Source organism: Thunnus albacares, chromosome 24 (genome assembly GCF_914725855.1).
Source record: "Thunnus albacares chromosome 24, fThuAlb1.1, whole genome shotgun sequence".
Classification (NCBI taxonomy): Eukaryota; Metazoa; Chordata; class Actinopteri; order Scombriformes; family Scombridae; genus Thunnus; species Thunnus albacares.
In genome coordinates, this window is record NC_058129.1 from 8,581,452 (window position 1) to 8,594,464 (window position 13,013).

The window sequence follows — 13,013 nt, forward strand, 5'->3', positions numbered from 1 at the left end:
GTGTGGGGCGCGACGCTGTGCACATGCATTCACGTGTAAGTGCAAGCTGTTTTTCAGTATAGCACAGTATATGTGTATGTTGCAGAGAATATATGAGTTCTTTTAGATCATAAAAAGTCATTAATATACAGAACAGGGCTGGTACACGGCAAAAAATTAGTTGTTTTTCATTCTATCTGCTCACTAAATATGATGGGATTAATGCCCGTTACCAATTAATTTCCTGCTTTCCCTTTTCTAATTATCCTCATTTATCATTTCAGAACTTCCATTAGCAGTTTAATTAAAAAAGCAGCGGTTGTGGCAGCTTTGTTTCTTTATTTTTGTCAATTACTCTTAATTTCACTTCCAGGAACATTAAAAAGGTCTTAAAAAGTCTTCAATTTGTAGAATATTTAAATTATTTTTATTTTTATACTTGATCGCACCATGTGAGTGTGTGTGTGTGTGTGTCTAACCCCCCTCTGCCCCTCTGGCTCTCCTCCAGGTGGACGCTGCCGTCACCCCCGAGGAGCGCCACCTGTCCAAGATGCAGCAGAACGGTTACGAGAACCCAACCTACAAGTTCTTTGAGCAGATGCAGAACTGAGGGAGAATGTCATATCTACACACAAACACACACGCACACACACACACACAACAGACACATACACACATAATCACACAGAAACATCTCCTCCCACACATCAAGCACCTCCCCTCCCCTCTCCCCTCCTCCTCCCCCTCCGAGTAGTCCCACGTCTCCAAAAAGGCAGTGTGGCATAGATCATTGCGTGACTGAAATAGTCAGTTATGAGCATACTGTAACAGACTGTAGCCAGGGTTTCTTTCATTTTGTGCCTGGGCGGACACCGTGGCCAAGCCAGTTTGCACCAAGTTTGTTCACTTTATTGGAGCAAGACACCTTTTTTTTTAATTAAAGAAAGGGGGTTTTTATATGTTGCTCCGTCTGGGCCTGCTGATGTATGGGAAAAAAAGCCCCGCCCAGTGCATGGAAACAAACCCAAAGGGGAAAGAAGCGCGTTCTCTCCACACTGATTCAGGGCCAGTGTATAGTTGGGGTTTTTTTGGCTTGGGACGATTTTAGGTGTGGACTTGTGTAGGCAAATCTGACCACTGATCAGTAGGATTTTAGGCGCTCGGCTGCCTGAGCCTCATTTACAAAAACCGGTTGCACGCAGATGAGATCTTTATTTGTCAAAATCAATCATTTGAAAGCACATTTTTCATCACACGCTCATTTGTTTTGATTATATTGTTTGTAACGATCATAATAATTAAATACAGGCTTAAATCAAGCAACATGATTTTTAGAAATGAGGCCCAGCGTTTCCCCACCTACTGCACCACTACTGCACTCACTCTACAGTCTACACTGGAGTATAAGTGAGCCTCCTCTCCCTCCCCCTCCTCCTTCATCCCTCCCTCCATCCTCTTTTCTTTGCGCATTCTTACGACAGCTGGGCTGTGTTAAGTCACACAAGGCTCTTTAAAGACGATGATGATAATGAATATGTTGATGACAACAGTAGTAATTATGTATTCCGAATGAGCTGTTTTTATTTTCGAGTTTTTCTCTATCGTTTCCAGTTTTGTTTTTCAAAAAAGAATGAAAACAGAGAAAAAAAAAAAAAAAAAAGTCAACCGATGTAAAGTCCTTTTTTTAAATTACGTGTAATGTACTGAAGTAATGCTGAAGTCTTAGCTGTTCCTATGTAGTGCATGACAACAATGACAACAGGATTTGGAAAAAAAAAAATAACAAAAAAAACAAGATCTTTAACGCTGCTCTCTCCCTCGAGATCCTTTCTCACATATAGATTGTCATTCTAGCAAGATTGTACATTTAGTATCTTCTCGTGATCACGTGACATCAAACAATGATGAAAAATATATATAAATCTAGATGAACGGGCTCTGCTTTGATATCATGTAAAATACACATTTAAAAGAGATCTGTGATTTTGGACTTTAAGTGTGTTCTTCATTTCTTTTATTATTATTTTTTTTTAACCATGCTACGTTCCTGAAGCTACAGGAGGGGGGCTGGCTTCATCTCTGTTTGTATATTATCATTCACTGAAATATATTGTGTTGAAAATCCTTATGCGTAGGGGCTCTCAGACATCACCCCATTTGATTTTTGCTTTTCTGTTCAACTCATGTTACCGTGTTTTGTTTTTTTTTTCATAAGGGCATGTTGTGAGGGTGAAGGTGACAGGGAGCGGGAAGGGGGAAAAAAGGAGGCATGGGGGATGGGTTAGAATTATCTCTGCGTGTATGTGTTTCGTCATTTTCAGTCTGGTGTTTCGTCCAGTTGTAAGCCGACGCCGTCTCTTTTTTTTTTTTTTTTTTTTTTTTTTGGGTAAAAATTATTTTGCTTTCTGCTGATAGAACAGGTGGAGTTCTGAGAGGAGGAGGAGGAGGAGGAGGAGGAGGAGGAAGGAGGGCAAGGTAGAGAGGAAGTGACTTGCAGTTCTGGATGAATAGCCAGGCAGGCAGTCTGTATATATAATGGATTTTCACTTCCCCCCCCAGCACCTCCCCTCACCTCCCTCCTTTCGCCTTCCTTTCCCTTCAGGCATGCTGCTCACCTCCCTGCCATCAATGCACACTTGACTCCTCAGAGGCAGAGCGCTGTAGTCTGTATATAGACGATAGGCGTTCACCATCTAGAGAGCCGAGAGCGAGTCGGCGGCGGGGATGTGAAAGCAGGGCTCATATATTATTCTGAGGTAAATTCAAGTTAACAGCATCGTAGGCAAGAGTTCCCCATTCAACCTTTATCTTCATACAGTCCACCATCTCAACATTACATCAAAAAGAAATACAGTGTGACCTCTCACTCGGTTAATACATGTGAAGTAAGACCTATGAGGAAGCGGTGGGTGAAATGTACATTTGGAGGCTGCAGTGGGGTGGGTCCATTATTTTCAGAGGGTGCTCACTAGAAGCCCAACAGAGGGCAGTAGAGTAGAGGAGGAAGCAGGATTTTCTTTCTATCTTTTTTCTGTGGGTTATATATTGGTTTTGTTTTCCACTGTGTAATATTGTGCAGGCCATTTGCATTGACTGGGAAAACGCTTTCTACACTGTATTCCATAATAAAGTTTTGAATGTACATACAAATTCTATGTCTTCATGTGTTTGTTTTTGCCAGATTACTGAATTAAACATGACAAAGCCCCCTTGTTTCTTGTGCAGTAATCATTTGGATATAACATGGTAGAAATGTATACAGTTTTATTCTAATAAGTGTGGGAATCATAATGTGAGCATTGATACCCTGAAGGGATGTTTTCTTTTTTTCTTCCTGTCATATAAGGAGGTCAGAAGTCACAAACAGCAGACTGGGAGCTGACAGGGATTCAGTCTATCGCTCTAGGACACATCAGAGGGCAGATGCTTCCTGAGACAGATGAACCCAGGTCATCTTGCTGAAGGTTAAATTATTTTGTGTTAAAATGGAATCAAATCACATCCCAGTGGTGGAAGAAGTGCTCTGATCCTTAAGCAAAATCAATACGACAATGTAAAATACTTCATTACAAGTAAAAGTCTTGCATTTAAAAATCCTATTTAAGTATAATTATAGAGGTATTACCAGCTTAATTTACTGAAAGTACTAAAGTCAGAGTATTGGTTTTGCCGAAAATAGGGCTGTGACTGACTTATTAAATAAATTTAACAGTCTGTGCATGAACAGCATTTTATTGTAGCTGCTCGAGGTGGAGCTTGTTTGAACTGCTTTGTAAGGATATAAAATAAATCTGAGGGCATAGTTGAACTACATAAATTTGAATTAATTTTTCAGAACTTTTCTTTAATAATTGCATTTTTGTGAAATATTGAAGAGTTTTACCTCATTGGGCCTCAAACAGTTATTTATTCAAAACCATGTGAGAGGAAATGTCTCTTTGATGGAACTGAAAAGAACTCATAGACATATGAAACATGACAAAGAGACACAAATACACACAGGTTTTTTGTAAGAGCCCACAAGCCAAAAAGTTTGGGAACCACTGGTTTAATCATTAATAATACAGTGTAATTGATAAGCTTTTCATGTAAAATCTTAAACTGAAAATAAACTAGAATTGTTAGATAAATGTAGTGGAATGCAATATTTAACTGTGAATTGTAGTGGCTCTTATAATACAAGTAGAAGTATCAAGTAGCATAAAATGAAAATACTCAAGTAAAGTACAAGTACCACCAAACTGTAAACAGCACCAATTCTTATCTGGATACCAATGTCCTCTTCTTCTTCTTCATAACAATGTACACATAAGGCTCATAAACTCCATTGATTATGAACTTTCAACATCTTATAAACTTATGAGATGAATAAACAGACACACAGCATAATCTGGCCTCTCTGAATCAAGAATATATTAAACACTTTCTCTTAAGTAAAAAATGTTGGTAGCTTCATGATGGTTTTATAACCTTTATTTTTCATATTGCTAGATCCTGACACACACATTTGAAAAAGGTAGAATTTGTAAATTTCACAGGTTTGTCTTTTTTTCTTAATGTTATTTGATCTAGTTAACTTATAAAGGAGTTTTAAGATGCCAATTTCGATACAAGAATTTAAGGTTTCTTCTTCTGTTTTCTAGCTTATGACAATATATTTTTGAACAGAGGTGTTGTTGATTCTGATATATGTGATGATGAATCTGATGTAATGTTTATATATAAGATTTATGTTTTGATATTTGGGATATTCTTGACAAAGAGACTACTTAAATTTTATAAGGGCTCTCCATACATGATGTATAACTGACCAACAGACTGGAGGGCACACATTAATATTAATAATGCTAATTTCCCCCGCCTTAGATCTTCTCTTATTTTCAAAGTTTCTTCTTACTTGTGATTTAAGAGAGGCGATTGAATTTCTGTCTAATCGACGCTATCAGCTGGGTAACGACAACCAATCAGATTCATCAGCGCCTTTCCAGAGGGGCCGAATATAAAAACCACCGCCTGGTAACCGTTATTGAAGCTAACGGGAGCTAGCAGAAACTGCCGTCTAGATTGATTCGCCAACAAACAACGTCTTTATTATCTTCAAAAAGCGTTGAGAAACATGGTGAGTATAAATGTGAAGTTGTCTTATGTAATTATTGATTTACCTGGGTTTAACGACAGCCCGCATTAATTTGAACCTGGCCATCAATTTACTGAATTGGCACGATTTTATTTGACGAATATGTGGCTTCAAGGTAAAAGCTAACGTCAGGTTAACATGACGTTAATGCTATGTTAGCTGAAAGTCAAAACGTTAAGGCATTAAGCAGTTCCTTTTTTTGGTAAATTTATAAATGAAGCGTAGCTTTATCGTATTGGTATTTCAGTTTTAATAGTGGCTGCCAGTGATACTGAATGTAGAGTCAGACAACATGGCGGAACTCAAATAACGGTTGGATCCTCAACGGCGGGAGTAACGTTGGAGCCGGTTTGTTAGAACCAGTTCTGTGGTTGTCAAGCCAACATCTTCATTATCTTCATACCTCATAGCTTAAAGAAACATGGTAGCTAAGTATGAATTTGAGGTTGTCTTGAGGTCGTATTGATTGAACCAGGTCTAACGAACAGCAATATATGCCCTTCATTAATGACTACTTAATGAACGTTAACCTAGCTGTCAATTTACTGAATTGGCAGGAGTTTAACTGTTATCTGAAAGAAAAGTCAAGCATCAGGGCATAGAGCCGAAAATCAAGTTTCATGTATGGTAAATTAAGTTTAGCCTAGTGGATTGTAAAGCCCCCTGAGGCAAATTTATGATTTGTGATACTGGTCAAATTGACTTGACTGTATGTGGGTTTTTGTGAGGCAGTGCATGTGTTTATTTTTTCTCCTAACGTAGGGAAGACAAAGAACTACATGTGACTGTTAATGTCAAATGATTTACGGTGTCCCCTTGAGGTCCTTAATTGTGGTTCGTCATATTGTCTAAAGTCCCCCTCTGTTTATTTGGAGTGTAAATGAATAAATGTGCAGTATTTATCAGGTTATTTGATCATAATGTTCTTTATAAAAGTCTGTTTCCCCACCATTGGATCTCATCATACAGTAGCTCTTTCACTGTTTTTCAATATGTGATCAGTAATCTGATGCTTCTGATTAGTATGAACTTGCCAAAAGTTATAAATGGCCTGTTTTCCTCCAGCGTGAGTGTATCTCAGTACACGTGGGTCAGGCTGGTGTCCAAATTGGCAACGCCTGCTGGGAGCTTTACTGCTTGGAACATGGGATCCAGCCTGATGGGCAGATGCCCAGTGACAAAACCATCGGAGGAGGTGATGACTCCTTTAACACCTTCTTCAGTGAGACTGGAGCTGGAAAACATGTCCCCAGAGCTGTTTTTGTGGATCTGGAGCCCACTGTCATTGGTAAACTCTTGATTAAATACCATAGTTACTGCTTGATTTTGGTTAGTCAAACCCTTGAATCATTTCTGATTGAACATGTCTCTTCAGATGAGGTGCGAACAGGGACCTACCGCCAGCTCTTTCACCCTGAGCAGTTGATTACTGGCAAGGAGGATGCTGCTAACAACTACGCCCGTGGACACTACACCATTGGCAAAGAGATCATTGACCTGGTGCTGGACAGGATCCGCAAACTGGTGGGTAAATTCAGAGCAGAGGGAGATTCTTCCTAATAACACTGAAAGACAATTAATTCCAAATAACTGTTGTATCAAGAAAGTGACAACAGTACATATACATTATGCTATCAATTCAGACTCACATTATGTTGTTTACCTTTGTGCCACCAGAGGGCACAAAATCACTCTCTATAAATACTAAATGAACTTTTTAAAGATATTTTTCAGATGATGTGAGCATGAACCATAAATCCCATTCTTCTCCATTGTATTGGCTAACTAACTTGTAGCCCTGGGGCCGCCAAGCAGAACTATCAAGCTAGCAGAGTGGTGTTCTTTACATGAAGATATTGTCTTTGACAGAGCATAATGTTATAGACACCAACTAGCAGGACGTTTAATGTCACCAAACATCAAAGCTTTATTTTGTATTTTGGCCAGCTCACAGAATAAGTACCTATTTGATATAGCTGCTAAAATCAGTTAGCAACATTTGCCATTTCAGCCATGGAAGAAAAGTCTAGTAATGTTATCCTCAGTCATAATAAGATCTGACCACAACAAGCACCATGTTTAAATTCACATTATCACTCAAGTAATCATGACATTTATAGATCTAAGCTTATTGTCAAATTTTCATTTGATTGTGGCATGTGTCAGATTGAGTAAGATTGTATTTCTATGTTCTAATTACTGATAAATCAGTTGGTCCCTGCTCTAATTCCCACTATAGGTTCCAATTATCCAAATCACATTACTTTGTTTCTTATATTTGATCAATGTCTGTTCCTCTGTCCTCAGGCTGACCAGTGCACTGGCCTTCAGGGCTTCCTGGTCTTCCACAGCTTTGGAGGTGGAACCGGCTCTGGTTTTACCTCCCTGTTGCTGGAGCGTCTGTCTGTAGACTACGGCAAGAAGTCCAAGCTGGAGTTCTCCATCTATCCAGCTCCCCAGGTGTCCACTGCTGTGGTGGAGCCCTACAACTCCATCCTGACTACCCACACCACCCTGGAGCACTCTGACTGTTCCTTCATGGTGGATAACGAGGCCATCTACGATATCTGTCGTAGGAACCTGGATATCGAGCGTCCGACCTACACCAACCTGAACAGGCTGATGAGTCAGATTGTGTCCTCCATCACTGCTTCCCTTCGTTTCGATGGTGCTCTTAACGTTGATCTCACGGAGTTCCAGACCAACCTGGTGCCATATCCCCGTATCCACTTCCCTCTGGCCACCTACGCTCCCGTCATCTCTGCTGAGAAGGCTTATCATGAGCAGTTAACAGTGGCAGAAATAACCAACGCCTGCTTTGAGCCATCTAATCAGATGGTAAAATGTGATCCTCGCCACGGCAAATACATGGCCTGCTGCCTTTTATACCGTGGTGATGTGGTGCCCAAAGATGTCAATGCTGCCATTGCCACCATAAAGACCAAGCGCACCATCCAGTTTGTGGACTGGTGCCCTACTGGTTTCAAGGTCGGTATCAACTACCAGCCGCCCACTGTAGTTCCTGGTGGAGACCTGGCCAAAGTCCAGAGAGCTGTGTGCATGCTGAGCAACACCACCGCTATTGCAGAGGCCTGGGCTCGACTTGACCACAAGTTTGATCTGATGTACGCCAAGCGTGCCTTCGTTCACTGGTATGTGGGTGAAGGTATGGAGGAAGGAGAGTTCTCTGAGGCCAGAGAAGACATGGCAGCTCTGGAGAAAGATTATGAGGAAGTTGGAATGGAGTCTGTTGGGGGTGAGGGAGAGGAGGAGGGTGAAGAGTTTTAAGATGAATAACAGCACTGCCTGAACAGAAATCTGTTTATTTTACTGGGTTTGTAGTTGACTCAGTTAATAGAAATGTTCTCACAGCAGAAGTTGATCTGTGTTTTGTCCATGAAAATGTTATTAAATCCATATGTTTTGTCAGATATGCTGCATGTGAGGGTACTGCGTAAACGGAAATCAATTGATTTCAGTCAATGGAAATGTTGTATTAAAATACCAGTCTCCTGAATAAAAAGCTGAATAAAGTTCCTGTGACATGTGAAGCTGTGTCTGATCATTTTTCTGTTAGTCTGTTAGAAGGTGAGTTAAATGTTACTATATATATATATATATAATATCCACCATGTTTACATACTGGTATTGAAATATAACATTTCAGTCTGATTATGCCTGAAATGAAAAGCTTATATGCCTTTATAATAAGGGTCAGTTTTGTTTATTTACAGTATGTATCATGTGTCTAAATAGTCGAGATATTAAAAGCTGGACCTTATGTTGAACATCTGTAATGTTTATGATTTATGATATTTTTGCCTTGTTTTAATGTATCTTGACAAGGCAAGAAGACTTGGAAACAGGATCTCAAGGACATGCAAATCCAGACATTGTCCCTCAGAAGACCCTACATTTATGAAATCACAAATTCTTTCCCTTTTTCCTTCCCCTAGCAGCTAAATAAGTCTCAAATTGCCAAAATTATAGTTTAATTGCAGTTATTTAGCTGTGGCTTTGACAAACCCCATTTGAAACACTTAACCTCAGGACAAACATGCTGCTGCTGACACTGTTCCACCATTAAACTGGTTATCATATTTCTATCTTTAAGCTCAAACATATTTGAACAACACACCACAGACACAGTACAAAATGAAATGGATCTCAGTCAAATTATTGGTAACTGAGACAGTTATTGTGCCTGAAAATGGAAAGATTCAGATTCAAACTTCAAATTCACTCTCTTCCTTTAGCTGCCCTCTTTGTGGTATACACCATCCCAGTAACAGTAATACAGTGCATGACAGTACTGTGTGTTATCTATCATGGTGTTGAACATCTAAAGTCCATCAGCTTGTTCTGGATCGTGACTGACTGTGTATTACACAAAGTGTGCAAGTGGCCCAGGCTTTATCGTGGCTTAAATCTATACATAGCGTGAGGAGATGTGTTTTCTGTGCACAGTAAAAGCAGCTTAGGCATGTTTTTCAGTATCAGTTGTATCAGAAAAATAATGCCATTTTTATACCACTACATGCCAGACACGGTGTATTCTACAGACAAAACTAAAGAAAGTAACAAATATGTGTATTCTTAATTACTATTATTTCTTCACTATCTGTAAATAACATATTTATCGAGAGGTGAAGTGTGATTGTTTTTATTGTTGGTGCCAGACAGGTGGTTTCATGCAAAAATCTATATTAAGGGTGAGGAACGGTTTCATGTGCAGAAACGCACTCGTGGGATCTGGCCAGTAAAGCCAGTTTAGAACAGTTTAATGGGGATGATAACGGGGATGGACAACAATCTCTTATTTTCACACGTCAAACAGCCATATAATTATATAAATGGATAAAATAAAACATTTTTTTCAGTTCAGAATCCTTCATTCATTTGGCTACTTATGTAAAAACGCAAAACAAAGCAAAACAAACAAACAAAAAAATAAAATAAATTTTAAAAAAATAAATTATGGGAGGAGTATAAATATGACGTGATTCAACGCCGCCTTTCTCTTACTACCACATTCCCCAGAATCCACCGCGGTCGTCCTCACTTGGCTTGTGTGCTCAAAGTGTCAAACCCAAGGTGAGCTCTGAGTTTTTAATTTTAAGGCAATGCCAGCAAACATTTAACTCTACCCTGTTTGTCATGACAGGTTATATAACGATAAATGCGTGTTTGTGTGTTTAGTGTGTGTAACTTTAGCGTGTGAAGCGCAACAAGCGACGGAGGAAAATGTTTGTCTGTCGCGTCTGCTAACGCTAGCGTAGCTTGTTAGCATTAGCAGCTAGCCGTAATGAACTGACCTTTGTGCAACGTCGTTGTGACATTATTAATGCGAGTCTTAATTCAGTCTTAGTTAACCATTCAAAAGCCACTAAAATGTAGCACCTGTTTAGCATTAATTCAACGCGAAGTGACTTTATGTGTGTAGCGTGGTCGACGGTAGCTAAGTTAGACATGCTAACTTTGAGTGCAGCTAAGTTAATCTGCTCCAGCGTCCATATATGTGAGATGGTAGTTAATGTAGGTGACTGAGTCCTTCAAGGTAGAACATATACAACTTTAAAGCACTGTAACATTGTAACATTTTATAACAAAATGAAGTTCCAGCGTACATCTTTATTAGCAAACATTTCCTCTGTATGCAATTTAAAGAGACACATTTCCTCTTAATGACAACTCAATTTACACCTTGTGTAAATTGAATACGGGACCAGGATTGGCTTCAATTGGAGTTTAATTTTTTTATTTATTTGTAACAACCTAACGCAGAGGCTTTATTTCTCCTTCAGATGGCACTTCACCGGTTGTTCCACCTGTCCTCCCTGCTGCGCTCCGCCGTGAGCCTGACCCTGCGCAGGAACATCGGCATCTCCGCTGTCGTCTTCAACCGGGCCAAGGAGCTCGACCCCGTCCAGAAACTGTTCCTGGACAAGATCCGTGACTACAAAACCAAGAGCAAGTCAGTTGATAAAACACACCGCGTGTCATAAAACCATTGACCAGACATGTTTAATTTCGGTTGATTAGAGTTCAGATAGACAAGGTTCACCAAGTAGACCACCAGCTCCCTAGTGAAATATTAACTCAAAATTTCTTTTAAATATTACAAAAAACGTCACTTAGCCTTTGGCATGCTATTTAATAGGGCTGTGCAATATGACCAATTATATCATATCCCAATATAGATCATTGTTTATCACTATGTAGGACATTTTCTTTAAATTCAACTAATAGTTTCTGTTGTGTGAACCAGGTGAAGTACTCGAGTTGACGACAAGTACATGTTACATTACTGTAAGGGCAATAAGAGCTTTGCGAGTAAAAAGCCAAGAAGAGTAATTAATGTAATCTTTGCTAAAGATGGACAGACTCCAAATGATGAAAAATATTGCCTAAAGAGTGTGATTTGTGACACCAAAATAAATGATAGAGCATTTTTCTATCACACAATATATATCGTCATATCGAACAGCCCTATTTAACCCCAGACCCCTTTCCACTCCACTCATCACCGCCACCCTCTTCCCTTGAACATTTATTTGATGCCTTGGCTCTCCCAGGGCATCTGGCGGTATTGTGGATGCAGGACCTGCTTACCAGAAGAACCTGTCTGAAGAGGTCTCCAAACTAGAGAGGCTATACGGAGGAGGAGACCTCGCCAAGTTCCCTGACTTCAAATTCACAGGTCAGTTTGGACTTATGTTGGTAGAAGTGTATGACATTGCAGTTTTTTTTCTCTCCTGTCCAAATCTTAACCTAGTATGTTCAATTTTATATATATATAAAAAGTTATGTGCTTCTATGTTCACAAGAGATTAAAATTGCAGTTTTATATAGTGACATTTATTTTCTAAATTATTGCTTAGACAACGTAAGTGGTAAAGGAATATTTTAAATTAATATTCTAGTCAGTTATTGCAACATTAAAACATTTGGCAACATCACAAATTGTTAATGTCATTTTTGAGCCATGGTTTTAACATTGACCTTGGTGTACTGATACACAGAGGAGCTTCTGAAGGACAAAGTGAGCCAGACAGTGTATTTCTTCATTGTTTTAGTCCAAGCTGATAATGAAATTAAAAACTGTTCATGTCACAGAAAAGTCTTGAACTCTTATTAGTTGCAGTGCTCATAATGGCATATTTATGTAGACTGTTTTATCTTTTTTTAAAAGACAAGAGTCTTAGCTCTCATATGATTTAACAGTTCTCCCATCATAATTATTTGTTTTTTCCACTGGAGAGATGTGCTGTGATTTGTCAGTCTATATATAGTGTGTAAATGGTGACACCATCAAAGCAAGATGACTTTCTTATTCTGTTTGAAATTGGTTTGAGAACTCTTTATTTGTGAGCTTGACAGTATTTTTGATGAAGCGACAACTAGCTACTCTCTATATATTGCTGTAGTCTTTGTCTAGATATCAGATCTTATCTCACAGGAAATTACACTTGCCAACAACTGTCACTAATGTTTCTCTCTTTATTGTATTTTTTTCAGATCCCAAGCTGGATGAAGTGCCCAAGTAAATGCTGTCCATGTTGTAAATCTCCTACATGTCACCAATCTCTTGTATTTAATAAAAAGGTAGTGGATTGAATGACGGCTGAAATGGTTGTCAATTAAGCTGCTGTTGTAGGCTACAGTCACTGCACAGAACAGTGGTTATTGATTTACTATACAAAATCAATTATTCAGAACCTGCCTATACTGAATTCTTTAATGATAAAAAAAGTATAAATTGAATTTATAACTGATTAGATATCTCCAAATATATTAAGTGATCATTCTGGAAAAATGTTGCATATAGTCATTTAACTAGTCTCGTATCTGAAAATATTTTTATTAAAATATATTATCTGTTGTGACATAACTAATC

The 13,013-nt window shown here is 38.9% G+C and overlaps 3 protein-coding genes across 4 annotated transcripts in view; all 3 read left to right on the forward strand.

The window, feature by feature from the left end:
- The window catches only part of appa (amyloid beta (A4) precursor protein a), a 37,407-nt gene extending 34,278 nt beyond the window's left edge, over positions 1-3,129 (forward strand). For both annotated transcript variants that reach the window (XM_044344853.1, XM_044344852.1), the window contains one exon: positions 488-3,129. In XM_044344853.1, coding sequence (XP_044200788.1) covers positions 488-589 — 102 coding nt within the window. In that variant the 3' untranslated portion in view covers positions 590-3,129. The remainder of the gene's footprint in view (positions 1-487) is intronic.
- A 1,825-nt stretch (positions 3,130-4,954) lies between these two features.
- On the forward strand, positions 4,955-8,667 carry LOC122976406 (tubulin alpha-1B chain-like). Its single transcript, XM_044344854.1, has 4 exons — positions 4,955-5,098; positions 6,182-6,404; positions 6,492-6,640; positions 7,424-8,667. Exons 1-4 carry the CDS (start codon positions 5,096-5,098, stop codon positions 8,402-8,404), a joined length of 1,356 nt encoding a protein of 451 aa, XP_044200789.1. The 5' UTR covers positions 4,955-5,095; the 3' UTR covers positions 8,405-8,667.
- Positions 8,668-10,103: 1,436 nt separating this feature from the next.
- Positions 10,104-12,734, forward strand: atp5pf (ATP synthase peripheral stalk subunit F6). The gene is made up of 4 exons (XM_044344856.1): positions 10,104-10,210; positions 10,921-11,090; positions 11,692-11,816; positions 12,635-12,734. The coding sequence occupies exons 2-4, from the start codon at positions 10,921-10,923 to the stop codon at positions 12,661-12,663; spliced, it is 324 nt and encodes a 107-aa protein (XP_044200791.1). The 5' UTR covers positions 10,104-10,210; the 3' UTR covers positions 12,664-12,734.
- The last annotated feature ends 279 nt before the right edge of the window (positions 12,735-13,013 follow it).

Excerpts from the sequence above, each read along its gene's own strand:
- LOC122976406 (XM_044344854.1), top strand. Across the intron at positions 6,405-6,491 it reads TCTGGAGCCCACTGTCATTG|ATGAGGTGCGAACAGGGACC; the intron begins GTAAACTCTTGA and ends ATGTCTCTTCAG. Across the intron at positions 6,641-7,423 it reads TGGACAGGATCCGCAAACTG|GCTGACCAGTGCACTGGCCT; the intron begins GTGGGTAAATTC and ends CTCTGTCCTCAG.
- atp5pf (XM_044344856.1), top strand. The coding sequence starts at position 10,921 with ATGGCACTTCACCGGTTGTTCCACCTGTCCTCCCTGCTGCGCTCCGCC. Across the intron at positions 11,091-11,691 it reads GACTACAAAACCAAGAGCAA|GGCATCTGGCGGTATTGTGG; the intron begins GTCAGTTGATAA and ends TGGCTCTCCCAG. Across the intron at positions 11,817-12,634 it reads CCCTGACTTCAAATTCACAG|ATCCCAAGCTGGATGAAGTG; the intron begins GTCAGTTTGGAC and ends TATTTTTTTCAG.